The sequence below is a fragment of the Suillus paluster genome (assembly GCF_016628075.1).
Source record: "Suillus paluster strain FC165 chromosome Unknown EDB91scaffold_9, whole genome shotgun sequence".
Lineage (NCBI taxonomy): Eukaryota > Fungi > Basidiomycota > Agaricomycetes > Boletales > Suillaceae > Suillus > Suillus paluster.
The window spans coordinates 143,964-166,685 of record NW_024537569.1 but is presented as its reverse complement, the minus strand read 5'-3'; the positions used below and the strand labels follow the sequence as shown (position 1 = coordinate 166,685).

The following is a 22,722-nucleotide window of genomic DNA, read 5'->3' as shown; positions in this document are numbered from 1 at the left end:
AAAAACATGCCTGCTACTCGACCACCACCTCGTCGTCGTTCTGCGCGCCTCAAGGCCTTGCAGAGACTCTCTCGAAAGGACCCGAACATCATGGACCACACCCAATGAGCTGTTACCCGCGTAAAAGCCAAGAACGGCAGCTCGCAAGGTGGTAATACTGCCAGTACTGCCAGTACTAGTGCTGGCAAGGAACTTCGTATCCAATGGAATGCTGATCCAAAGTGCACCGACAAGGTTGTCGAGTACCTCTGTACTCACCCTGCTGACTCCTGCCTCTTGTTCTTCAATGATGGGAAGGCCCATCCTGATGGTGATCGCCTCTCGGGTAAAGACAAGCTTTTGGTTTGCAGTGTAATCGCAAAGTATGTCTTTGAGTGCGATCCAGAATATGCGCCCATATATACAAACGTGCCGGAGAGATTTCGTGACTCAACAAATAATCACATCATGAGGTAAGAGATCTCCTATCCATCTGTATATATGCTGATCATATTCCCTTCGAAGTCTCAAGAAAAAGTATTGTGAATGGTACAATAAACTACATGCGACGGGTGCTGGTGTCATGCCACTCGATGATAATGCCGCTATAAACTTGCGAGGTGCGTATTTTAAATAAAATACTTATTTAACAATTTAGCTGATAAAATTCAAAGTGCAAATCTTGGACGATTTTCCCTGGTACAATGACATTACTTCCATCGGAGGGACAAACCCAGCATTATCACTCAACATTACCTCGTCACAACCTGGATCAGATCACGCATCAAAATTCTTTTCACTTGTACATCCAGCGGGGAGCACTCATTCAAGTTCAAGGAATGCTCAGTCCTCTTCTAGTGCTCAGCACGGCGGCCATGTTGCCGGTGCTCAGCCCGCTCCCCCCAGCGCTCAGTCTTCTTCCAGTGCTCAGTACGGCGGCCATGTCACTAGTGCTCAGCCCGCTCCCCCCAGTCCTCAGGCTTCTTCTGGTGCTCAGCCCACTCCCTCCATCACTCAATCTTCCGGCGCTCAGTACGGTGGCCATGCCGCTGGTGCTCAGCCCAATCCCCCCAGCGCTCAGTCTTCTTCTGGCGCTCAGCCCGCTCCCCCCGGTGGTCAGTATGGCGGCCATGTCGCTGGCACTCAGCCCGCTCCCCCTGGTCCTCAGGCTTCTTCTGGCGCTCAGTACGGCGGCTATGTTGCTGGCGCTCAGCCCGCTCCCCCCAGCGCTCAGTACGGCGGCCATGTCGCTGGCGCTCAGCCCCTTCAGTTTGGCGCTCTTCCCCCTCAGTTTTACTATGACCCTCAACCCCCCCAGTTTGGTGCTCAGCCCCCTCAATTTAACAATCAGCCCCCCCAGTTTGACTATGGCGCTCCATCCCCCCAGAGTACACATCCCCCTTACGGCGTGCCCCCCCACTCTCAATTTGCACCTCCCCCCAATGTCATTGATCCGTCTCTTGATGACGACGACAGCGGCAATCTTGATGACGGGGGGATGGACTTCAGCGGCTATGAATTGGACAGTCACGCGACACGGGATTACAGTGAGCAGAATGTGAATGCTGTGAGCCTGGACAGCCCGCCCAGGCCCAAAATTACTAGAACTAAACGGCAGCTCCCTCCATCATCTCCATCGCCTCCTATCACTCCCCCACCGCAATTTTTTAGTTATCCCGACAAAGCAGTGACTTCGTTATATGACAGTCGCTCTGCCTTCGGACCGACCAATCCAATGAGACGCACAAGCACCAGGTCACTCAAGTCCCCTCCTCCTATTGGACGCCATACTACTTCTGCGGGCTCTTCGTGGCGGTCCACACCCATGTCATCGTCATCAGCGCCAGTGTCAACAACGCCCACATCACAAGCATCATCATCCAGGAAAGGTAAGCAAGTGAAGAAGCAGCGGTCAGAACTTCAAGAGCGAGTTGAGGGGATCCATGATGAAATTGAGAGTATGCAGTCGGACAGGTCGTCCCGCTATGAGCTCAAGAACGACTGCTACATGGCCAAGCTGAACCTTGCTCATACAGTGGCTCAAAAAACTGTCCGCATGTTTTTACATTTTTCACTATCTATGATATTGTGTGAGAATATACAAACACATCAAGGACATGCTGGTACCATATTGTAGTACTACTTTAGGGCTTCCAATTGAGCCCTATGGTGTGGGAATCAGCTGAGATATGGTGGAGATATGAGGCTTACAAAATGATGACTCATGTGGACAGTTTTTTGACTCAAGTATTTTACAGTGATAATCAGGTATTCCAGTACATTGTGTGACCTCCCTTGGCTTTAATTACTGCCTCTATCCTTCCAGGCATAATCTTAAAACTATATCTAACTATATAAACCAGAATGTCTCATGTGTCATGGTCATAATCACCATGAAAGCCATCTCCTCTGCTCAAAGGGACAATATCCTCTCTTTGTCCTATGCTGGCCTCTCTGCTCATCAAATTTCCTCTAGAACTGAAGTATGCAAGTCTACTGCAGCCAAGTGTATCAAAGAAAGCCACATGAACAAGGAAAACTCTCGTGGAGGACATCCACCTCTGCTAATAAGAGGGCTATCATCCAACATATCACTACAGGACAGGCTAATAATGCCCTCCAAGCCACCCATTAAATCAATTCCACCATCACCACCACTGTCTCTTCACAAACTGTGAGAAATGTTCTCAAGGCAGCTCATCTCAAGGCAGTAACAAATAAGAAATGCCTCTTATCTCTATCAAACATAGGCAGAGAAGACTACCTTTGGCTTGGCCCATCAAAACTGGACTGTAGAGGACTGGAAGCATGTTACATGGTCAGATGAGACCAAAATAAATAGGATTGGGTCAGATGGGAAGGTATATGTATGGAAAAAGAAGAGGGATTTTCTAACAGACAGAGAGGTTGGTGAGACTGTCAAATTTGAAAGAGGTTCTCTAATGGTACAGGGCTGTATGAGATATAATGGTGTGGGTATGCTTGCTGAAGTTGAGAGGAGGATGGATGCTGAGCAGTATGTGGACATTCTAAATGACCACTTGCTGCCTAGCATAGCTGAATCAGGGATTGATGAAGAAGACATCATTTTCCAACAAGATAATGATCCCAAGCACACATCTAGGAGAGCCAGACAATGGTTTAAAGAACATAATATCAATGTTCTTGACTAACCAGCACAGTCCCCTGATGTCAATGTCATTGAACATCTCTGGGGAACACTCAAGAAGATGCTTCAAGCCTATGAACCCCCCCCCCCTAAAGGAGTATAGGAGCTATGGGAGAGAGTAGCAGTGGAATGGGCAAGGATTACAGCAGAATATTGCCAGAAATTGATTGAGAGTATGCCTAGAAGGATAGAGGCAGTAATTAAAGCCAAGGGAGGTCACACAATGTACTGGAATACCTGATTATCACTGTAAAATACTTGAGTCAAAAAACTATCCACATGAGTCATCATTTTGTAAGCCTCATATCCCCACCATATCTTGACCGATTCCAATGCCATAGGGCTCAATTGGAAGCCCTGAAGTAGTACTACAATATGGTACCAGCATGTCCTTGATGTGTTTGTATATTCTTACACAATATCATAGATAGTGAAAAATGGGAAAACATGTGGACAGTTTTTTGAGCCACTGTAAAGATAAGGAGCATCAGTTCCTCCACGAACAGCGCATGCAGGAGCGCATGGAAGCTGTCGCCGTCCATCAGTGTGCTCAGGAGGCGATGGCTATGAAGATCCATCTATGTGAAGCAGAGGTCAGTGCACACAACACAATGAAGGAAGCGCACAACGAGGAGGCAGCAATGCTACATCTTAAGATCGAGTACTGTCGACTTACCAATGCTGGCGGTGCGGATGGGTCTTAATGGTGTGCGTGTTGCTTGCTGCTGGTTGCTAGTTGCTGCTGTATCTCATTGTTATGATTGTTCTTGTCGCGATGCTGACTATCATGCTACCTACTATGCTACTACATATGTTTCATACTGTGTTACCTGTACATCTTTGTTGTCTTCTGCTGATATTCTCATAGACTCCATTGCTAATGAACTATGTTTGCCTTGTGAATGAAATTGTGTGAAAGGGTCTATGTAAGTCCTAAGTTGCCTATCCTTGTCTACACCTTGCATTTGAGTTGGGGCTGTCAAATAAGAGATCCATCAACCTTGCACGACAAGCCTGACCTGGAGTGCCATCATACACTCCATTGTTGTCTGATCCATTACCCTCAACATCTTGTTGCATAAAACCCTTGGCCTCTTTACAAGCCCATTTTGTTGAACTTTTTGTCCCATGGTATTCTTCAAACCGAATAATCATGTTATGGAGTATGAGGCAGCATTGAATCCAACAGATAGCCAGTTGAAGGTCATCTGCAGAATTAATATTCTGTCGAAGCTCTCGAAGGGATTGAAACCTGCCCTTTCAGAGCAGCAAATGTGTGTTCAACTCGTACATGGACCTAAATAAATTTAAAATTAGAAAACACTGCATTAAAAATTGGAGTGGGGAGGGGGAGGGGGGGGGGAGGGGGAAGGGGGAAGGGGAAGAACAAACCGTAGAAAGGTGATAATTAAATGACCTCTGATTCTTTGTCAGACTTCCATTGCGGGGCTTCTTGAAGGGGGGGATACACCATGTCTCCACTGGATAAGTCACTATCTGCCCAGACCCAGTGGTCATCTGGAAGAAGGGTGTTGTGTTCTCGATAGAGACGGGTGGATCTGAAAGCATATGCATCATGGACACTTCCAGGGTGACCAAGAGAATAATTGACTATAAGAAGATTGTGAGGCATAATAGCTGCCTAGAATTAAATTAAATTTTTGAATCATAGACAAAGAAAGACAAAGCTTACTTGACAGCCAAGGGAATATCTTGATTTCCTATCATAAAAAACCTCACCATGAAAACCAGGTTTTTTATACAGATTAATTGTTGTCCCATCAACAGCTAGAATCCCATTCTGCCACTCAGGGCAAACTGTCTTCCCAACAAAATCCCGAGCAAGCTGGAAATCCTGTGAATCAGGTGGAGGAAAGCCCATGAATGCATCATGCTGATCAAGCAGGGCAACCATTACACGATTAGTGCAATTAACAACTGATCCAACACTAACACCCGCCCATTGAGCCACATCCTCCAGAGATATGGCGTTACCGTAGTGGCCAGCATGGTTAAGAAAAATAGCAAGTTGTATAGCAATGGGAAGCTGAGAGTTGTGTGAGTTGTTGTGAAAAATGGGATGGTCAGAGATTAGATCCAGGATGTCATCAAAGATTTCTGGGTCGACGTGTAATTTTTGCCGAAATAAGTGAGGACAGTGTTCCTCAAAATGAACAAGAAGGTGCAGCTGTGGGGCTTGTAGGGGAGGTTCATCAGGCCTGTAGAGTACACGTGCTCTTTCTACCTCGTCCCGGAGAGCCTCAATGGAGTCTCGAATCTGGTCATAATGGGCAGTAAGATGATCAGCTTCATCTCCAGATGAGTTAGAGTCCTGAAAAGTCACTATTTGAGTCATCGGAGAAGAATGGGGAAAGAGGCAAAGGAGGGGTAATCACAATGTTCATGAAAGAGTCGCTGAGATCTGATTCCAAATCTGAGGAGCTTGAGATGGAGTCCATAGATTCATCATCTTGTACCAAGGCATGCTGATATGCAGCCCTAGCTAGTGAGAGTGCAGCCTGGTCAATTTCATGCAACATATCTGTCTGCCTGGATGGACGAGGCATGGTGAAGGTCGAGGGGGATCAATTCTCCTATCTCCCGCTGCACATGTAACTGATTATGATGTAAATTAGGGCGGAGATTGAATTTCCAGGGTTGTTCTGGACCTTTTGTTTCATCCCTCAGATGACCGTGGTAGGCGTCCTTGAAGACTCAGATCTCACCCTGGCACCTCACGTGCAACGCTGACTACAAATTCAGGAAGCTGTTGATGGATATGGACACGAGGTGTGCGCACCTCCGGCACCTTACCACCCTTTGCCCTAATCATCACCCCACAGCCTTATCAGGCTGCCGGTGCAATCTTTTCACGGATCTCAGCCGGGCTTAACTGCTCAGTACCCTTCCCCCAGTACCCTCACTTTGACTCTACTTCACCCAACACCACCTCATCACAACCCAGATCAGATCACGCATCAAAATTATTTTCACTCGTACATCCAGCGGGGAGCACTTGTTCAAGTTCAAGGAATGTTCAGTCCTCTTCTAGCGCTCAGTACAGCGGCCATGTCGCTGGTGCTCAGCCCACTCCCCCAGCGCTCAGTCCTCTTCTAGTGCTCAGTACAGCGGCCATGTCGCTGGTGCTCAGCCCACTCCCCCCAGCACTCAGTCTTCTTCCAGTGCTCAGTGCGGCAGCCATATCGCTGGTGCTCAGCCCACTCCCCCAGTGCTCAGTCTTCTTCCGGCGCTCAGTATGTCAGTCCTCTTCTGGCGCTAAGTACAGCGGCTATGTTGCTGGCGCTCAGCTTGCTCAGCAGTATGACACCCAGTGCCTCCAGCTTGGGTGTTCCCCTGGCGCTCAACCCCCAGCCCCCTCAATTTGACATTCTTCTTACTCATCCTTGCATGCTCCACCCCCTCCCCACTTTCACTTTGCGCTTCCCCACTCCTTTCATTTGAGGACTCCTTATCACTTTGCTAGACTTCTTTTTTTTCAGCATTTCTTTTGATTTAGTGGGTTCAGGTATGGAGTACATTGATTTGCTAGCTATGTTGTCCCTATTCCTCTTTGCTACACACCCATTCGCTATCAAACACACCCTCGGAACTTTGTAACGCATGCAAGCCTCGCAAATTCACAAGTGTCGTTTCTAAGTCCGCCATCATGCCGATGTATGCCGAGTGTGTTGGTGGCTGATCCTTGCAGCTCTATTGGGGTTAGTAGAACTCTAGTGAACTTTAGTGAACTTTAGCGAGTGTCCCAAAAACTACTCTGAGTCCCACTATTGGACATGTACTAGATGTACCCGGGTGTTTGTACATTTTTGCAAGTTTCATCCATTGCTCACCATCTACAACACAAAATAAACCTCGGATACTCATTGGCAGATAGCTGAGCATCTTAATAAGATGCTCCGAATTTATATATATATAAAAGTTAAATAGTTGTGTTGGTATAGCGTGTCCGAGCACCTTCAGTCTATCTCACCTAGTGTTCGTCACCGTGTCACACCTTGCCGAAGGTGCAGATTGGAGGTCCGCCACGCACACAAGTGCTATGATGCCGTGGAAACTTTGTTGCGGCATTGCGGGGCTTCAAAATGATGTAACGTCTTGTGGCAGATCGTCACGCCAGATAGCATTTCCTTTACTGTGCATTGGTAGACTGGCAAATCAACTTCGGCCATTGTTATTTTAGCTAGATATCAGTCAGAAGAAGTGTTCCTGGCACTTCCGAGATTGAAATTAGTGCGAGCTTGCCTTTCCGATGCTGATCAGTGTGCCAAGATGTCTCCACACTGTATATATTGTATCGATATCATAGCACTCGCTCAACACAATTTTTTGAGAAAGAAAAGTACATAGAGCTATTCATTGACATTGCAGGATTATTTGATTTTAAGAGACTGAGGCGATTCATGATGATTTGGATGTGCTAGCTCAAAAGTACGAACACTAGGTGAGTCCGAACTCGTGGGTACATCTGGTACCTGGATCATCGTACGCTCTGTAAGTTCACACTAAGGATTTACCTCCAATGGCACGAGACTCGACAGGACAGTCTTGACTCTTGACAAGCTTGAAGCTTCAGCTTCCCATTGCACAAGAGGCGCGTGCTCAAAAATATGTATTAAGAATATGGTTTTGTCCGACGGTGCAACGCGGACCGGTCATGTTCAGCTGATCACCCATCCTTCATGATCATTCAATCGTGAACCAAGGGGTACTCCCTCTGTTACCTTTTTGTTTCCACTAAAGAGGGTAAGTATGTCCCTTAAGACTTCAGCTTCTAGCATCATCACAAAGATCGAGGTGCGTCCCACAATGTATAGCAGGCTTCCATGTTCACTTTCACATATAGGCTTTCCGCGTACCTCCGCGCTGGCTCTTCGTGCGTATCGAGACAGCCGATGGGCTCGTTGGCTGGGGAGAATCCACTCTCGAAGGACACACCGAAGCAATCGAGGGTGCTTTCGCTGACCTCGCACAGCGTTTCCTTGGTTGGGATGCGGATGGTATCGAAGATATCTGGCAGACTGCATACCGCGCTCGGTTTTATCGTGGTGGACCTGTCTTAATGGTGGGCGTGTCCCCCCTTTTTCATGCCTACCATTCGTCTTAAATGTATGTCCCGACCAGTCAGCTTTGTCTGGCCTTGATATTGCACTCTGGGATATCAAGGGCAAGAAGCTTGGAGTTCCAGTATGGCAGCTTCTAGGTGGTAAAGTCAGGGATCGTGTTCGTGTATATGGGTGGATTGGTGGTGACCATCCGAGTGCTGTCCGTGAGGCAGCACGTGAGCGCAAAGAGCAAGGATTTACTGCTGTAAAGATGAATGCCACTGGTGAGCTTTATAACCTTACAATATAACGAGTCTGAGCCGTACGCAGAGGCTCTCGCATGGCTCGACTCTCCTGAGCTCTTAAAAGGGACTGTGGAACGTGTGCGTGAGGTTCGCGCGCTAGGGATGGATGTGGGAGTGGATTTTCATGGACGGGTGCACAAGGGTATGGCTCGCCAGCTCGCCAAACTTCTTGAGGGCGAGGGAGTCTTGTTCATCGAGGGTGAGAAGGATCCTTGCAGTCCATTTGCACAAGTGCTAAATTTATTTCAGAACCCCTTCTACCTACTCAACCTTCGGAGTTCGCGGATCTTGGGCGTCTCGTCTCCACTCCCATTGCAGCTGGGGAGCGGCTGTACTCGAGACATGAATTTCGCCCGTACTTCGAAGGACATGCTTTAGATGTCGCGCAACCAGACGTGAGTACTCACCTCGCAACTGACTTCCACGATCTGTTTTTGCGTGTCCTCTTGTGGCCTCTCTCCTCACGTTTTAACCGACTGAAAAACTGGATAAGGTTTCCCATTGTGGTGGAATATCGGAGTTGGCACGCATCGCCTCTATGGCAGAAACATACGATGTCGCACTTGCCCCGCACTGTCCAATAGGACCGATTGCCTTGGCAGCATGCATTGCCGTTGGCGTGTCGAAGCTCAATTGTAGGTATTTTGCGGTGCTATCTACCCTTCTAGAAGTCACTAATTATTTTCGGCCGTCTAGACTTTATTCAAGAAATGAGTTGGCAGGTGGGTTCCTCACTCCAATGTCCCTCGAGATGCGTCACTTAGATGACGGGCTGGATGTAGATCCATTATAACAGCGATGATGCAGACCTCTTCACGTATCTCGCAGATCCGAGTGTGTTTGCTGTGAAAGACGGGTATATCGCGACTCCCAGCGGTGAGTCTCGTCCTGTTTGGTTCACTCCATTTTGCTTGTACTCCCGCGCATTGTACACTTTGCTGCCTCCTTATCAGAGAAGACCGTGCTGGTGATCTTCTTTCCATAATACACCGACTTTTGAACTAATGAATGCTGCATTTTGGCTACCCTTGTTGCTCTCTGCTAAATGCCTAAAACTGCATAGGTCCTGGATTGGGTATCATTATCAACGAGGAGCTCGTGCGCACCCGTGCTAAGGAGCATAGTCAAGCCGGGGTTGAGGCGTGGCGTAACCCTGTGTGGAGGGGGGAGGACGGAAGCATTCGGGAGTGGTAAAATTCTACTCTGCTACCTAGCTGCGATAACAACCTGCTACAAACCCATCGCAACGTACCACTTGCCAACTAATACCAAATATTGACAGCATCTAGCCCGGCGTTACAAACATATGTACACCTTGTTCCTGTCTCTGTTATCTTGCCTTGTGTCTTACCCCCAAGAGGCCTCTCCCCTATCCTCGAAATTAATATCGACCCACCTTTGGCTGGTCCAGAGCGGTGCCCACTCAGTAGGTTGTGCACGTGTGTACATCAAGTCACAGCCTTAGTCACCGGACAAAGACTTGATACGCCCAAGTCAATAGGTCTAGGTAATAATCCTCGAGCCTATGCACAGCGCTAGAAAAATACATTCTCGGATGTTACATATATGTTCACACGAATTCACCCTATCGCTCAAGAACTTCCCGCAGCGCGTCCACGACCTTCTCCACTTCCTCAACGGTGTTATAGTGGACAAATGAGATGCGAACGACCCCGTCATTCACATCCAGCTTTGGGCGTAAATTATCGATAAGATGATACGAGTAAAAGTTGCCGCATTGAATGGAGATCTGTGCAACATCCATAATCGAATTCAGTGACTGAGTGAGATCACTGAAAGACTTACCCCTCCCTTTTTTTCAAATGCTCCTACAATATCCTTGCTCTTGATAGCGTTCTGTCCGACGACGACAAAGCTGACAGTGGGAACCCTTGAGAGATTGATCTCGCTTGTCCCGACGATGCGAACACCCCTGTCAACTTGTTTTGCGTCCGTCAAGAAGAGTAGCAAGGGCGCCAAAAGTTCCCGCTCGTGATTTGCGATCGCGTTGAAGGATGCAGCAAGATCATCTTCTGGTGTCAACGACTTTAGATATGGCACGATTGCCGCGGCACCATACACCAACTCGTGGCCTGGACCGCCTGGTTGAAACTTATAGGGCTTGTCGTCCACCTTCAGGAAATCATGTGCAATAGATGTGAGAGATCTTTCGAGAGCTGCTAGCCGCACGTAAGCAGCGGCATTATGAGCCCCGAACACCTACAAATCAGAGTACCAGTGTCAGATGTGAAATCGAATGAAGTCGCGGATATTGAAACCTTGTACACAGAAAACACGCAGTAATCAACATCCCACTCTTGTACGTCCAATTTTCTATGTGATGCGTATGCAACGCAATCCAAAGCTACTTCAAGCCTTTTTGCTCCCTGCTCGTTTGCACGCTGGCGAAGAGCTTTCACAGTTTCTTTCACAGGAATCAAGGATCCTAAAATATTGGAGCACGCGTTGATCGCGGCCAGCCTGGTTCGTGAAGAGACCAGCGGCAAAAGTTCTTCGACCTTGTATGTCAGTGAGTAAGGATTTTCCGCAGATACTGGCGTAGGTTGCCAGTATTTAACCACGGCATTGCGCCGCGCAGCCAGACGTTTCCAAGGGCCGTTGTTGGCTAAGATGAGCAATAAGTTAACAAAAAAGACACAGGAAGATAATGGCAGAAACCTTCATGTTCATAGGAAATGATGAATTCATCTCCAGGTTGGATATCATTTTCGAGTGCTCTAGCGATGTTCTCAAAGATCATCGTCGAGCTCGATCCAAACCCAACCTCATCGAGGGATGCAGCATTGAACAACTCTGCAACGGCGATAGAGCCCTCAACCACGCGCTGGGAGTTTGCAACCGAATAGTCAGTTCCTGACTGTATGTTGGGGTTGGACAGATAATCCACAATCCGATCGATCACTGACTGAGCAGTTTGCGATCCTCTTGCATTATCAGCATAGATGTGCCCTGATCTCAGGGACGGGAAGCAAGCACGAACTTGGTTGATGTCGAGGGTAGCCATCTGTCACTGTCAAGGAATAGTGTAGGAAGATGACTGGTGCAAGCCCTTTATAAGTAAGTTCAAACTTCAGTGGTCATCCCATTATGTATTCAGTACATAATTATCGATATCTAATACGTGAGGCGTCGCAGGCTCGACCTAATCGTACGATGTCATATGAATATTGCACAAAAATTTGGCTTCGAGCTCGCCTGCATATATTGGACATTGAATTAAACACGATATGCCCCATGGCTCGGGAAGCCTATTTTCAAATGAGAAGGCCAAAGGAGACGGATGGAAGCCAAACGGTGCAGACGACACTATAAGTAAAGCCTAAGGTGAAGGCAAATAAAATCACAGAAGGCTCGTACACGATACATAACACGAACAAATACAAACCTTATTGCACATCTCCTCCTCTCGAGTCTCGACTCTCTCGTACCTAGTACTAGTTATGAGTCAATTTTTACGGGCCCGATACTATTGGTTGCTACCAGTTCGTCCATGCTGAAATCTCGTGCATCCTCAAGTGTGGGCTCGTCGAGATTCAACAGTGGTCCCAGGACTTCCTAGCCTCGTCGCATACTCGCATGGGAACGACCGAATATTCACTGTTCTCGAAACAGGACCAGCCGAATTCCGATGGTGTGGGGCCTCGTGATCTCGTCCCGAGGGATAAAGGCCCTCGATCGCCGAATCTTAGCTACGAAGCTTCCGTCCTAGCCCCAACCCTCTCCCCCCCACCCGTAAACTACCCTTACAGTGGGTCACCGGGTACTGATTGCCAGCTGGCCGACCCTAAAGGGCACCGGTTGCAGTAGTGGCACAGACCATCCACTCCCGCGAAGTACAAGCGGTAGGGGTAGGGGTAGCCCCCTGACGAGAACTTTCGTAGGTTCGGAACCGCTGTACTGCCCCCCCCCTCGCTTTACTAGTCACCCTCTGGCCCTGCTGACAGACCTTTATCCTAGGAGACAGGTGCCTGCGGCGGGAGCTAAGGCGATGGTCAGACTCGATGGCGCTCAGCTGAACGCTTCTGACGTGGGCTTCGCTTTCCCCGTCAGTTTGCTATGGATCGGAATATTAATATCGCTAAAGACAGTTCGGGTCCGATTAGGCAGCATTGTGTCTTTCTAAATTTTATATGAGAACCTCTCTCAGTACAGAACCCATACTATCACCTCGTATAACTAATGCGTTTCTCCTTCCTCACCGTCGTGGCCACTTTGACGATTATGTCTGTCAGTGCAACACCATCTCCTTCCAACAGGGATGTCAGCTCGGACCCGGGCGATGTGTGTTATATTGGCAACCCTTGCCCGGATCCCGCTCGCTCGTGCTGCAACGTTTGTGTGAATATGAGTAGTTTTGCTTTGCATCTTAGAAGGTTTACTCGCCCAAATTGGGCGGCGCTATAGATAAACGGGTTTTGCATTTGATTCTTAAGATACAGAGAGGGGCTGGCATGTCACAAGTGAGTCATATCTGCCTTCGTAGAGGTGCTGTTGCTCATGGCATAATTGCTGAGTAGATCAGTGTGGTTGCTCTTAGCCAACTACACTGCCAATGGGGACCCCTTTGAGAGACTCAATATGATCATTTGACTTGAAAACATCTAACATATGTAAGGACGAAACGTTTGATCCCGCGGAACCTAATTCGCGTGACTCTCCTGTCTGTGCTCCACCCTGAGCTCTACATGCTGTCCGATTTGCTTGAGCGCTCGCTATCGCTGTGCGCTTGGCAGTCTCCTATTTGCGTGGGCGGTTCACTTATCTCCATGTCTCTACTCCTCCTTTTACAATTGCACACAGCCCGGTGCCAGGTGGTCGTAAGCTTTGAATATCAACAACCTCATATGGAGACCTCTGGGAAAGGATGCGGTGATTCCTAAAGCTTAAAGCCTAATGCATACAAGTGCTCCTTGCACCTTCGGACGTTTTCCACCGTCAATCACAATAAGAGATGTCTGTACACTACGAAACGTTTGCCGTTGTCTTTTCCTCTTTCTCTCTTCCGAATAGCGATCGAATGTCTCGGGAAGATTTTCAACGCCATCTTCTGGATCATAAGACACAGGTACAAAGCCATCCATCTTCCAAAACGTTTTTTTCGGCTCCGAAGCATAACGAGTAGCATTTTGAATACCGACGACGCCGTGAAATGAGCATGCAGAGGCCATGGTTAAAAGCAGAGGAATACAGTTAGTAGAGGAACGTGCGATCGCATGTGGAGCTCGGTGGTGTGCAATTGTGAAAGGAGGAGTAGAGAGACGGAGATAAGGGGACCGCCCACGCAAATAGGAGACTGCTGAGCGCTCAAGCAAATCGGACGGAGCTCAGGTGGAGCCAGGAGAGTCACGCGAATTGGTTCCGCGGGATCAAACGTTTCATCCTTACATATGTTAGATGGATAGGTACTTAACATCAATTTAAAAGCGAGCCACGAGGCTATGGCATTTGAGCTCGAGGCTGGGTACGTTGAGGTTGAAGACGCCCATCAAACCAGCTCCACACCAATAGCGCCAGTGATAATAGCCACGTTCATGATGCGTCCGTCTCTACTGTCCATCATTGCTTATCGGCCTTGCCTAGTAGTGTGCCACTGCTGTGATCCGACGATCAATGACTTCGACTCGTGATGTGAAGTCCTTCTGGCCAACGCCGTGCGGCTCGGAAGACACGTCAAGATTGTTCGTGCATTATCATATGAGCGTAGAATGATCGTATGCAATCAAGTTCTGGAAGGACCCCCACAGGCATCTAATACGGTTTAATCGGCGAGGTCCTCTCTGCATACCCACCGGTTCCTGCGATAAAAATTATAGTGCAATGCGTAAATATTGCATCATTAAGTGTTTTGAATCGTCTAAGTGCTATTCAGCCCATAGCAAACGCCATTAGTTTCTGCTGCCTCCGCCCATGACCAAAGCACTCACAGCAGATGAATACATCATAGCTCGCCATTTATTCTCACCTTCTTCTGTATCTTCTCTTCATACTTCCTCAACAACAGCCGATCCACCCATCCGCCCTTGGGAAAGGCCCTATCCCAACGATTATGCAAATGCACGGCAAATATCTTCCCTAGTGCTTTATCCAGTGCTCCACCATTCTCAAGCCCCTCCCCAGGTCTGCCCGTCCACTTCCCGTCTCGACGATCAGGCTCAAATGGGATCTGGCACGCTGTTGTCGAGACGACATGCTAGAGGGATCGGACAAGCAGAACGGTAGAATTTTGAAGGGTGGTATGGATTCGCTGAGGAGGCGCCGCCAAAGTCGAAGGTATAAAATTGCACCCCAATCGGTGCTAGGAGAGCGTGGGGGAGCTGCTGTGTGCCATGAGATGGAAGGCTTCACAGAGGTAGGGCGAGTGCTTGCGGAAGTGCATGAGTGCGCCATTAAACGCTTGGTAAATTTTGTCTGTAGAATCTTGTGAGTAAGCGGGCGAGAGGGAGTTGATTACTGAATTACCGTAGCAGTCCCATTGCGTCACGAACTCGTGCTCAAGTAGTGGGGAGAGGTCTCGGGTGAGGAGCATGTCCATGTCTATCCAAGCACCACCATATGTCCAGATGACAAGTAAGCGGACGAGGTCACCGTCCACCCATGCCTTCTTATCCTCGAGATTGAGCAACCGATGACTCTCCATCGGCGTGCCCTTGGCTAACTCAGGTATATCCACTACCCTGGAGTGTGAACGAGTCAGGGAAACAGCTCGAGATATTTTTGTACGATCGGATTGAGTGATAGGTCGCCATTCGACCAGAGTATTAGACGAGAGCGGGGGAGGTCTTGCGTAGCGAAGAATGACTTTAACATGTATTCTTGTCTCTCGTCGAGGGGCGCGAGATCGACGCGCCAATACGTGTGGAACTGCGCTCGCTCCTCTGGTGGGATATACCGTCCCTCCTGATTCCACTCCCCTTCTGCAAACCTTACCGTTCCTGCAAACTCGTAGCAGTCCATACCCATCCGCATCGTTACTCCTGCCTGAACCTCAAAGCGCTTCTTGCCATACACGGCCTCGCTGACATTATACAACGGGCTGATGCGTTCAGGCTCAAAGCATCCGCCAAGTGGGGACAGCGGGAGTATTTCGCGCTGTATCCATTCTCGTTGGTATAATACGAGGTCAATGTGGCCGCGCGGGTCATAGAGGTAGTATATCGTGTAACATATGATGAACACCAGAGGAAGCACAAATTTCAAGATTGTGAATATTCTCTGTGGTCGCACACATGAGCAGCGAAAAACTGGTGATTTCCGCCGAGGAGAAGTGGAGGTACGGCGTGGTCGGTCGTGCACGGGAACCATTTGGTATCCTCCTCTGGCAGTAACTGTCATGAGACGGGTGGGCGATTTTGTTGCAGCATGATACCGGTGTGAACTACACTGCATGCGTTATATATGTTGTGAAACTTGAGCTGGAGCGCTCAGCGCTTGGGAACTTTCTGAAACCAAGTGTTCCTTCAAACCTTAATTGGCAGTTTGATTGGCGGCTGATTTATTTCTCACGAGCTTGTCGTAAGCGCTTGCAAACTGAACAAATTCACATTATTTTTGATTTCAGATCTTTTGATTTCAAGTCATCAATATTTGCTAGTCATCAGCCTCCTCAAAATGTCCGCATTTTTCTTTTCGCGAAGATTGGCTCTCGAGACAACACGCTGTTCACGCCGCACATTCTCTACGACCCCGCGATGGCATGCAGACCCATGGCCTCTTCCGCATACCCCACAACACCTCTCCAACACTCAGACTCCTTCTGATATTCCCCCACCCACTCCTATCCCACGTCCGGGTGAGTTAAAGGAGACCTTGCGTGCAAGACTCGTCTATCAGAGCAGGAAACGCGGGACGTTGGAGAGTGACCTCCTACTGAGCACATTTGCAAGAGATAACCTGGGGTCGATGGACGAGGTAGAGCTGAAGGAGTATGACAAGGTACTTTCTCTTCTTCGATTGGTGGCATCTTGACTTAGATTTCGTTGTAGCTACTCGACGAGCCCGATTGGGACATATATTATTGGGCAACTGAAAGCCGTGCACCACCTGAGAGGTGGGCGAAGTCACCCGTGCTGGAGAAGCTCAAGATACATGCAAAGAATGAGGGAAAGGTCGTGCGCAAGATGCCTCCGCTGTAGACGTAGCAATGAATCTATAGCTGCGTTATCATCATGTCCTCGTTTTGCATGGAGTCTGAACAGAACGCGCAAACCGTGCTGTCTGCGCCATTGACAGAGTACGGGTATACGATCTATAGGATGGTAATCTCGTTTAGTACTGAACAGTCTGAACCTAGCCATGCTTGCGCCACAGCCAAAGCGCAGCTCTGCATCCGCACCAGTTCTGCCGGTGAATCTATAAATGCGTTGCCTTCATTTCGGTGAGTCTGAACTGAACGCCGCGGCAAATCCTGCCGTCTGCGACAGTATGGGCACAAAATTTATCCCGAACTTCCACGCGCCGATGGAGCTCTTGCATGAGCTAGTTTAGCATAATCTCTCGCCGACGGACATTAAACTTGATCCAAACAGCTTTCCCGTGGTCACACTACGTCAGTGCCAAGCACTATGTCGATGTCAAGCAACCAGACCATGGCGGATATCATTGCTCGTCATGCGAACCCTCAGCATATTTTAAAGTTTGTCTGAACAAATGGCACATGATTCCTTGGCCCCAAGGTAGCAGTCTATAGTGTAGGTGCCGATCATAGACAATCTCTGCTCTGTCACTCATTCCTTAGTTTGTTCAAAATTACACTTGGGCATGCATAGACGTTGCCAGACGAGTACGTATTGCAAATGTTCTGGACCAACACCCGGAACTTGAAGGGTCTTAGTGTGGATATGCTGGCAGCCGCAGTCAACCTCAACAAGAGCAAGACTGCACGTATCTTACGGGGCTTATCTCCCAAGGATTGCTTTAAAGAAGGTAATATACATTATGTTGTTGGCCAATGATTATTTTTAAGGCCTTTTGTGTTATATAGTCAATTGAGCGAGACGTCCGTCTTCGCAAACAACCCAACTCTCTCTCATGCTCAATTCAACAAGCGACTTTGCGTGCATGGTGCGAGTTCATCAAGACGTCCCGGAATATGGTGCACTTCTCTATGAGACTTTGATCGACCAAGAATATGGAGGATCATATGAGGTCGACAAAGCACCCCGACTACTTGGTCTCAGAAAGGATGGTGTTAATGATGACTTCTAGGAAATGGACGTCAGTTTTCGCATTCCATTATCATTCTGAACATTAACATATCTCATAGGATGATGAACACGACGTGCGTGCGGAGTCATCCACCGATGACTGACAACTCACAAAATCTTGTGCAGAGTTTTCACAGAGGCATGTTGGGCCTTAGAGACATTACGGGCGCTGCTACTGTGCTGCATCGTAAGCCATCACCATTTCAATCGTTAGCATAACTGTGACGCATATCGTAAGAATATCCTTGGAGCGATGACCATGCCCTTGGCGAAGATGTTCCCTCATCTCAGAATCGCCAATCAGGATCTTCCGGAAATTATGCCGCAGGCACAAAATGTGAGTTTAGACACCTGGTCCACATAACCATTCCAGTGTGCGAGCTATTGATATTTGATCAGGCATGGGAGAAGAACGTTCCTGAGGCACTGCTCGATGACCGGGTGGAGTTCGTGGCATCCAACTTCTTCGAGGACATACCTGTTGCTGGAAAGGATGTTTACTATGTAAGAGCTCAAGTTCATTCCCACTCATTGCGGGCAGCTTGATAATCTGATATAGTTGAGGAACATCATTCACGACTGGCCGGACGTCGAATCAACGGTGATCCTCCGTAATATTCGTCAAGCAATGGGACCAAACAGCAGAGTGTTAATTCGTGAGTCAGCTGCTGTTCAAAGTGGTATTCGATTCCAATTCAATGCCTTGGGCTAGATGATTGCGTGCTCTTCCGCACACTCCAAGAGCCTGGCACAGGAGTTAACGAGTTTACCAAGGTACGTCTTAGAGTGCATCATAATGGTGCATTCCTGCATTCATGATTATACTAAAGCGCCCGAACCTATGTTATCGAACTCGGGGCAGGCAGTCACATATCGTACCAACGAGACATGCTGATGTGGTTTTTTTAATGCCAATGAGCGAACTTTGGACGAGTTCAAGGACATTGGGTAAGTTCCTTCTATATTTTGATACATTGACTTGTTATGATTCACAGGGCCGCTGCCGGTTTAGTACTCACTCGGGTTTATGATCTTGTGGCGACGATGGTCATGGAATTCCGAATCGCTCAGGACTAATGCCAAGAACAATTATGTGGTATATATTCTGTCATTGTACACTTTCCTATGGAAGCCTAGACACTCGTGCTCCTTTATCAGCGTCACACATCCGTAGCAGGCAATAGGACTTCGTACACCGCAAAAAGCGTTCCTGCAAGTCAACTTCATGTCTTCTAGTGCGAGATTTTCTGGTTTTTGCGAGCGATATTCACGATCGGTATGATGTGCTGTGGTGGCGATGTAGACCGTTCTCGATCTTTGTTCTAGGCCCAGCACGCGACGGTATGATGTTCAGGCGTTTCCCTTCCTGGAGCCAAAAGCAGGGTTCCTGTCTCTTGCCAGTGAAGAACTCCGGTTTTACATTCTAGGCTTCCATTCTTGCCGAGATATTCTTCAGTGTACATCTGTGGGTCGTAATTTTGTTATTGGCGAGATTTTTGCGCTTGTCTTAAAATTTTCCTGATACAACATGATTCTTACATTCTTTTTACAATTCATTTACTGGCGCTCAAGGTAAGTGACACGGCACTTATGTAGTAATAGACGATTTACGACCGTTCGAACGTTCCTGACGGAAGCAGGCAAACATGATTGTCAAAGATGGGAGTGGGCGGGTATAGTAATAGATACGCTTAAGGCACAAAACAGATAAGACGAATTAATGCTCCTATCTGTCATCATATATTTACCTCTGTTGAATTGTGAAGCTACTGACTATGTAAGCAAACCTACCGTCTTAACTTACCATCTTTACGTGTTGCTATCTGATTTTTTTTTTTCACCCACACACCTCCGTCCTATCAACTGTGTGATTTGGTCTAATCTATTCGTCACCGAGTTTGTGTACGAAAGTTTTATCATAACGCGCTCCAAAGGTCTATTCTTTTTTTTCTTCCGATCCAGAATCTTTCATCTCCTCTACGAATCGTTTCTGGTTCGTTTAGATCCACGTATCCTATCTAGACACGGCGTAAATAAGTCAGTATCTGTCTTTCCTCTCCTTATTTCGAACGCTAAAATACTATTACAATGGTCTTAAACATTGTAGATAGCATCAGACTTAGGCACACAAGCCCTAGCCTCGAGCCGAAACAACGATCATAAGTAAGTACTTACTGGAACAGTCATCAAGGTGCAAGGTGTGGCCGGCAACGGCGGCCCGTAGTATGATCTGCACAGCGCCGTAAGCTCACCGCAAGCATCAAATTTCTTTCTGACAAGCAAGAAAGCTGGGTCTTTTGCTGATGGACTATTTGGCAATTCTCGTAACAGATAGTGACCTACTGACATACACCCAGCTGAACATTGCTCCTCCTGTTGGGTGTCTCGTCTCCCCCACTTCTTCACATCACATTCAGCAGTTCTTCACAGGTGGTGCTGTTTGCGGACAAGCAGGATACCCACTAACGATCTGGCCGCCGTACTGATGATCGCTAGCATGTTAACCGAGAACGATGAGCTGCACAATATCCAGAAAGCACTTACGCCGTTATACACACAGGTAACTGGTGAGCCGTCCTTATCCTTGCCATTGTAACTGCCGGCCTATCAGTTACTTTGTTCGATGAAGATCAATGTGCAGATGCAACGCACGTGCATATTGTGTGCCAATTGGGCTTGTCTTGGACGGTCTTGATTAGCCTCGCGAGAGCACCGCTGCCAAACAGCTTGACATTGGCTGGGCACGTTGCACATGTATGCGCATTGGCACCAGCGAGGAAGCTGAGCAGCGCGAAGGTGATGAAGCGGGAAGTGAACATGATGGTACTTGTTGCAGGGAATGAGGCAAAGCCATAATAGCAAGGCAGGTGTTTTATAGGCTGAAACTTACAGTGTGGACGTCAACGTATGGTTGGTGAAAATATTTGATGCGGCACAAGATACTAGACCTCAAACACTTGCATATCATCTGACTCCAAATGTCGCTCGAATAACTTCTGATTTCCGACTCCCACGCTAGGGAGGTAGGAGGGTCTTTGTCGGATACGGACGGTCATCTCTCTGATATTCTCTGCAATCGTCTATGCGGTTGTTCCGTGACCATTTACGCGACGGTGATAGTGTAAGGTCCTTCGATCCGCCGGTCGTCACGCAAGTCATGGCTGCGCGACGAGAGTTCAGGCAGAACCTATCCCTTCCAGGCGTCTAGCGATAGGTGGCTCCGCCCAATGATTTATGCAATGTTGGAGTTCATTTGAAAGTAAGTGACGTAGTTCTACTGTACTACAGCTACTTTCGTGTCGATGAACAGGTGTCACTTTGTTCCGCTCAGTGTTTCTATTCATTTGTGGAGCCGGAAAAACAGAATGGTTCCTTCTCATTTTTTGTCATCGGTGCTTTGCACTTTACCGCTCAGCTCCACTCTTTCCATTACACTATAAATATCATGTCAAACCAACGCGCAAGTATGCCTTAGGGAAGGACCGCCGTTAAGATTTTCCGTGTCCAATTCTAAAGAACAACCACAAGTACAACACACGGACTACTACAGGACTACTACTAGGGTACTTGAAGGGCCGAGCTTCCCCTTCAATAATATTAATCATCGCAATTTCAACAGCTGGGGAACATATGTTCCAGGTGAAAAGTATGTCACGTGACCCGAAAATGAAGGCCTTTGATTTCACCAGGACCTTCAGTAGAGAAGCGACTATCTTCATCCGTCCAAAGCCTTAGGGCGATGTCTCCTCTGTGGTAGATATTGGGTCTGGCATTGGAGCAATGACCATTCCCCTGGCGAAAATGTTCCCTCGTCTTGGGATAACTAATCAGGATCTCCCGGAAATTATGGTGCAGGCTCACAACGTGAGTTCGGACATCCGGTCAACATAATCATTCTAGCAAGTATTTGATCAGGCATGGGAAAAGAAAGCTCCTGAGGCACTGCTCGATGGGCGCGTGGCATTCGTGGCCTTCAACTTCTTCGAGGATTCACCTGGATGTTTACTATGTAAGAGCCTAAGTCCGTTCCTGATTATCGCGGGCAGCCGAGTATTAATTCGTGAGTCAGCTGCCGTTCAAAGTGGCATTTGATATCAAATTCAATGCCTTTGGCTAGATGATTGTGTGCTCTTCCGCACATTCCAAGAGCCTGGCGTAGGAGCCAGCGAGTTTACCAAGGTACGTTTTAGAGTATATCATGATGGTGTTTTTCTGCATTCATGATTATAAGGCGCCCGAACCTGTGTTATCGAACCCCTGGGGCAGGCACTGGTCACACTGCATACTAACTTGAAGATATGCTCATGTGGCTTCTTTTAAATTCCAAGGAGCGAACGTTGGACAAGTTGAAGGTCATTGGACAATTTTCTTCCTATTCCTTGATACATTGGTGAAGATTGACTTGTTATAATTCACAGGGCCGCTGCTAGGTCTAGCACTCACCCAGGTGTATGATCTTGTAGGGACGATGTTAATGGAGTTCCGCATTGCTTAGGACTGATGCCTAGGACAAACATGTGGTATATATTCTGTCGTTACACACTTACCTTCCCAATTGATCGCGCCATGATTCAATGAAGACGATGACAACCACAGTCACAAAGCAAGTTGAAACCCAAAGTGGTCAAACAGAGCATAGCAGCTTTTGCGCATCAAACCAATATCGAGTCATAGCAGGAGCCTCTACGCCAACTCTCACCCCGAAAGCATTTGAAAAGACAGACAATTCACAAATTACCAGGCCGCTGTCGAGCTCGAGTGGATGGGCAATGAAAATCAAGGACACCACCCGTGCACTGTTCAGCATGTGCGTCGATAGAGAAGGTCCTCAAGGCAGACTGTCCAATATTGATAATTCAAGCCCTCATGCCACTGTAGCGTGCCACATGAGAACGACTACGTGACATTGTGCTTAGGCTACTATAAGCCTGCTTGGGACATATCATATTCGGGCGACTGAAGCGGGCAAAGTCTTCCGCGAG

The 22,722-nt window shown here is 47.9% G+C and overlaps 7 protein-coding genes across 7 annotated transcripts; 4 read left to right on the top strand and 3 right to left on the bottom strand.

The window, feature by feature from the left end:
* The first annotated feature begins 7,559 nt into the window (after positions 1-7,559).
* Positions 7,560-9,744, top strand: EDB91DRAFT_872301 (enolase C-terminal domain-like protein). Its single transcript, XM_041328674.1, has 9 exons — positions 7,560-7,963; positions 8,013-8,231; positions 8,291-8,495; positions 8,542-8,715; positions 8,766-8,911; positions 9,010-9,151; positions 9,213-9,238; positions 9,299-9,392; positions 9,580-9,744. The coding sequence occupies exons 1-9, from the start codon at positions 7,919-7,921 to the stop codon at positions 9,708-9,710; spliced, it is 1,182 nt and encodes a 393-aa protein (XP_041180614.1). The 5' UTR covers positions 7,560-7,918; the 3' UTR covers positions 9,711-9,744.
* A 357-nt stretch (positions 9,745-10,101) lies between these two features.
* EDB91DRAFT_1047984 (pyridoxal phosphate-dependent transferase) lies at positions 10,102-11,541 on the bottom strand (the record flags this gene model as incomplete). The annotated part of the gene is made up of 4 exons (XM_041313360.1): positions 10,102-10,266; positions 10,323-10,736; positions 10,796-11,142; positions 11,196-11,541. The coding sequence occupies 4 exons, from the start codon at positions 11,539-11,541 to the stop codon at positions 10,102-10,104; spliced, it is 1,272 nt and encodes a 423-aa protein (XP_041180613.1).
* Positions 11,542-14,216: 2,675 nt separating this feature from the next.
* On the bottom strand, positions 14,217-15,977 carry EDB91DRAFT_1113131 (glycosyltransferase family 32 protein). The gene is made up of 6 exons (XM_041317840.1): positions 15,812-15,977; positions 15,238-15,778; positions 14,997-15,211; positions 14,883-14,945; positions 14,725-14,851; positions 14,217-14,604 (listed from the first exon to the last, which is right to left on the bottom strand). The coding sequence occupies exons 1-6, from the start codon at positions 15,921-15,923 to the stop codon at positions 14,529-14,531; spliced, it is 1,134 nt and encodes a 377-aa protein (XP_041180612.1). The 5' UTR covers positions 15,924-15,977; the 3' UTR covers positions 14,217-14,528.
* An 87-nt stretch (positions 15,978-16,064) lies between these two features.
* Positions 16,065-16,816, top strand: EDB91DRAFT_1218646 (DUF339-domain-containing protein). Its single transcript, XM_041320866.1, has 2 exons — positions 16,065-16,469; positions 16,520-16,816. The coding sequence occupies exons 1-2, from the start codon at positions 16,146-16,148 to the stop codon at positions 16,667-16,669; spliced, it is 474 nt and encodes a 157-aa protein (XP_041180611.1). The 5' UTR covers positions 16,065-16,145; the 3' UTR covers positions 16,670-16,816.
* Positions 16,817-17,795: 979 nt separating this feature from the next.
* EDB91DRAFT_872184 (O-methyltransferase-domain-containing protein) lies at positions 17,796-18,940 on the top strand. Its single transcript, XM_041328673.1, has 7 exons — positions 17,796-17,927; positions 17,979-18,077; positions 18,140-18,244; positions 18,300-18,396; positions 18,453-18,514; positions 18,571-18,688; positions 18,753-18,940. Exons 2-7 carry the CDS (start codon positions 17,994-17,996, stop codon positions 18,815-18,817), a joined length of 531 nt encoding a protein of 176 aa, XP_041180610.1. The 5' UTR covers positions 17,796-17,927; positions 17,979-17,993; the 3' UTR covers positions 18,818-18,940.
* A 1,061-nt stretch (positions 18,941-20,001) lies between these two features.
* On the bottom strand, positions 20,002-20,812 carry EDB91DRAFT_872180 (uncharacterized protein). Its single transcript, XM_041328672.1, has 3 exons — positions 20,631-20,812; positions 20,356-20,566; positions 20,002-20,304 (listed from the first exon to the last, which is right to left on the bottom strand). The coding sequence occupies exons 1-3, from the start codon at positions 20,706-20,708 to the stop codon at positions 20,165-20,167; spliced, it is 429 nt and encodes a 142-aa protein (XP_041180609.1). The 5' UTR covers positions 20,709-20,812; the 3' UTR covers positions 20,002-20,164.
* Positions 20,813-21,444: 632 nt separating this feature from the next.
* Positions 21,445-22,320, top strand: EDB91DRAFT_1113110 (uncharacterized protein). The gene is made up of 4 exons (XM_041317839.1): positions 21,445-21,604; positions 21,656-21,749; positions 21,810-21,919; positions 21,972-22,320. Exons 1-3 carry the CDS (start codon positions 21,521-21,523, stop codon positions 21,830-21,832), a joined length of 201 nt encoding a protein of 66 aa, XP_041180608.1. The 5' UTR covers positions 21,445-21,520; the 3' UTR covers positions 21,833-21,919; positions 21,972-22,320.
* Positions 22,321-22,722: the final 402 nt, after the last annotated feature.

Coding starts and splice junctions, on each gene's coding strand:
- EDB91DRAFT_872301 (XM_041328674.1), top strand. CDS start 7,919: ATGTCCCTTAAGACTTCAGCTTCTAGCATCATCACAAAGATCGAG. Junction 8,232..8,290: donor GTGGTGGACCTGTCTTAATG/GTGGGCGTGTCC, acceptor TGTCCCGACCAG/TCAGCTTTGTCTGGCCTTGA. Junction 8,496..8,541: donor TGTAAAGATGAATGCCACTG/GTGAGCTTTATA, acceptor AGCCGTACGCAG/AGGCTCTCGCATGGCTCGAC.
- EDB91DRAFT_1113131 (XM_041317840.1), bottom strand. CDS start 15,923: ATGCAGTGTAGTTCACACCGGTATCATGCTGCAACAAAATCGCCCACC. Junction 15,779..15,811: donor CGTGCACGACCGACCACGCC/GTACCTCCACTT, acceptor GGAAATCACCAG/TTTTTCGCTGCTCATGTGTG. Junction 14,605..14,724: donor TTGTCCGATCCCTCTAGCAT/GTCGTCTCGACA, acceptor GCACTAGGGAAG/ATATTTGCCGTGCATTTGCA.
- EDB91DRAFT_1218646 (XM_041320866.1), top strand. CDS start 16,146: ATGTCCGCATTTTTCTTTTCGCGAAGATTGGCTCTCGAGACAACACGC. Junction 16,470..16,519: donor AGCTGAAGGAGTATGACAAG/GTACTTTCTCTT, acceptor ATTTCGTTGTAG/CTACTCGACGAGCCCGATTG.
- EDB91DRAFT_872184 (XM_041328673.1), top strand. CDS start 17,994: ATGACCATGCCCTTGGCGAAGATGTTCCCTCATCTCAGAATCGCCAAT. Junction 18,245..18,299: donor CTGGAAAGGATGTTTACTAT/GTAAGAGCTCAA, acceptor AATCTGATATAG/TTGAGGAACATCATTCACGA. Junction 18,515..18,570: donor GAGTTAACGAGTTTACCAAG/GTACGTCTTAGA, acceptor ATTATACTAAAG/CGCCCGAACCTATGTTATCG.
- EDB91DRAFT_872180 (XM_041328672.1), bottom strand. CDS start 20,708: ATGATATGCAAGTGTTTGAGGTCTAGTATCTTGTGCCGCATCAAATAT. Junction 20,567..20,630: donor CATACGTTGACGTCCACACT/GTAAGTTTCAGC, acceptor CCCTGCAACAAG/TACCATCATGTTCACTTCCC. Junction 20,305..20,355: donor ATTGATCTTCATCGAACAAA/GTAACTGATAGG, acceptor ACGGCTCACCAG/TTACCTGTGTGTATAACGGC.
- EDB91DRAFT_1113110 (XM_041317839.1), top strand. CDS start 21,521: ATGACCATTCCCCTGGCGAAAATGTTCCCTCGTCTTGGGATAACTAAT. Junction 21,605..21,655: donor TTATGGTGCAGGCTCACAAC/GTGAGTTCGGAC, acceptor GTATTTGATCAG/GCATGGGAAAAGAAAGCTCC. Junction 21,750..21,809: donor TTCACCTGGATGTTTACTAT/GTAAGAGCCTAA, acceptor TTCGTGAGTCAG/CTGCCGTTCAAAGTGGCATT.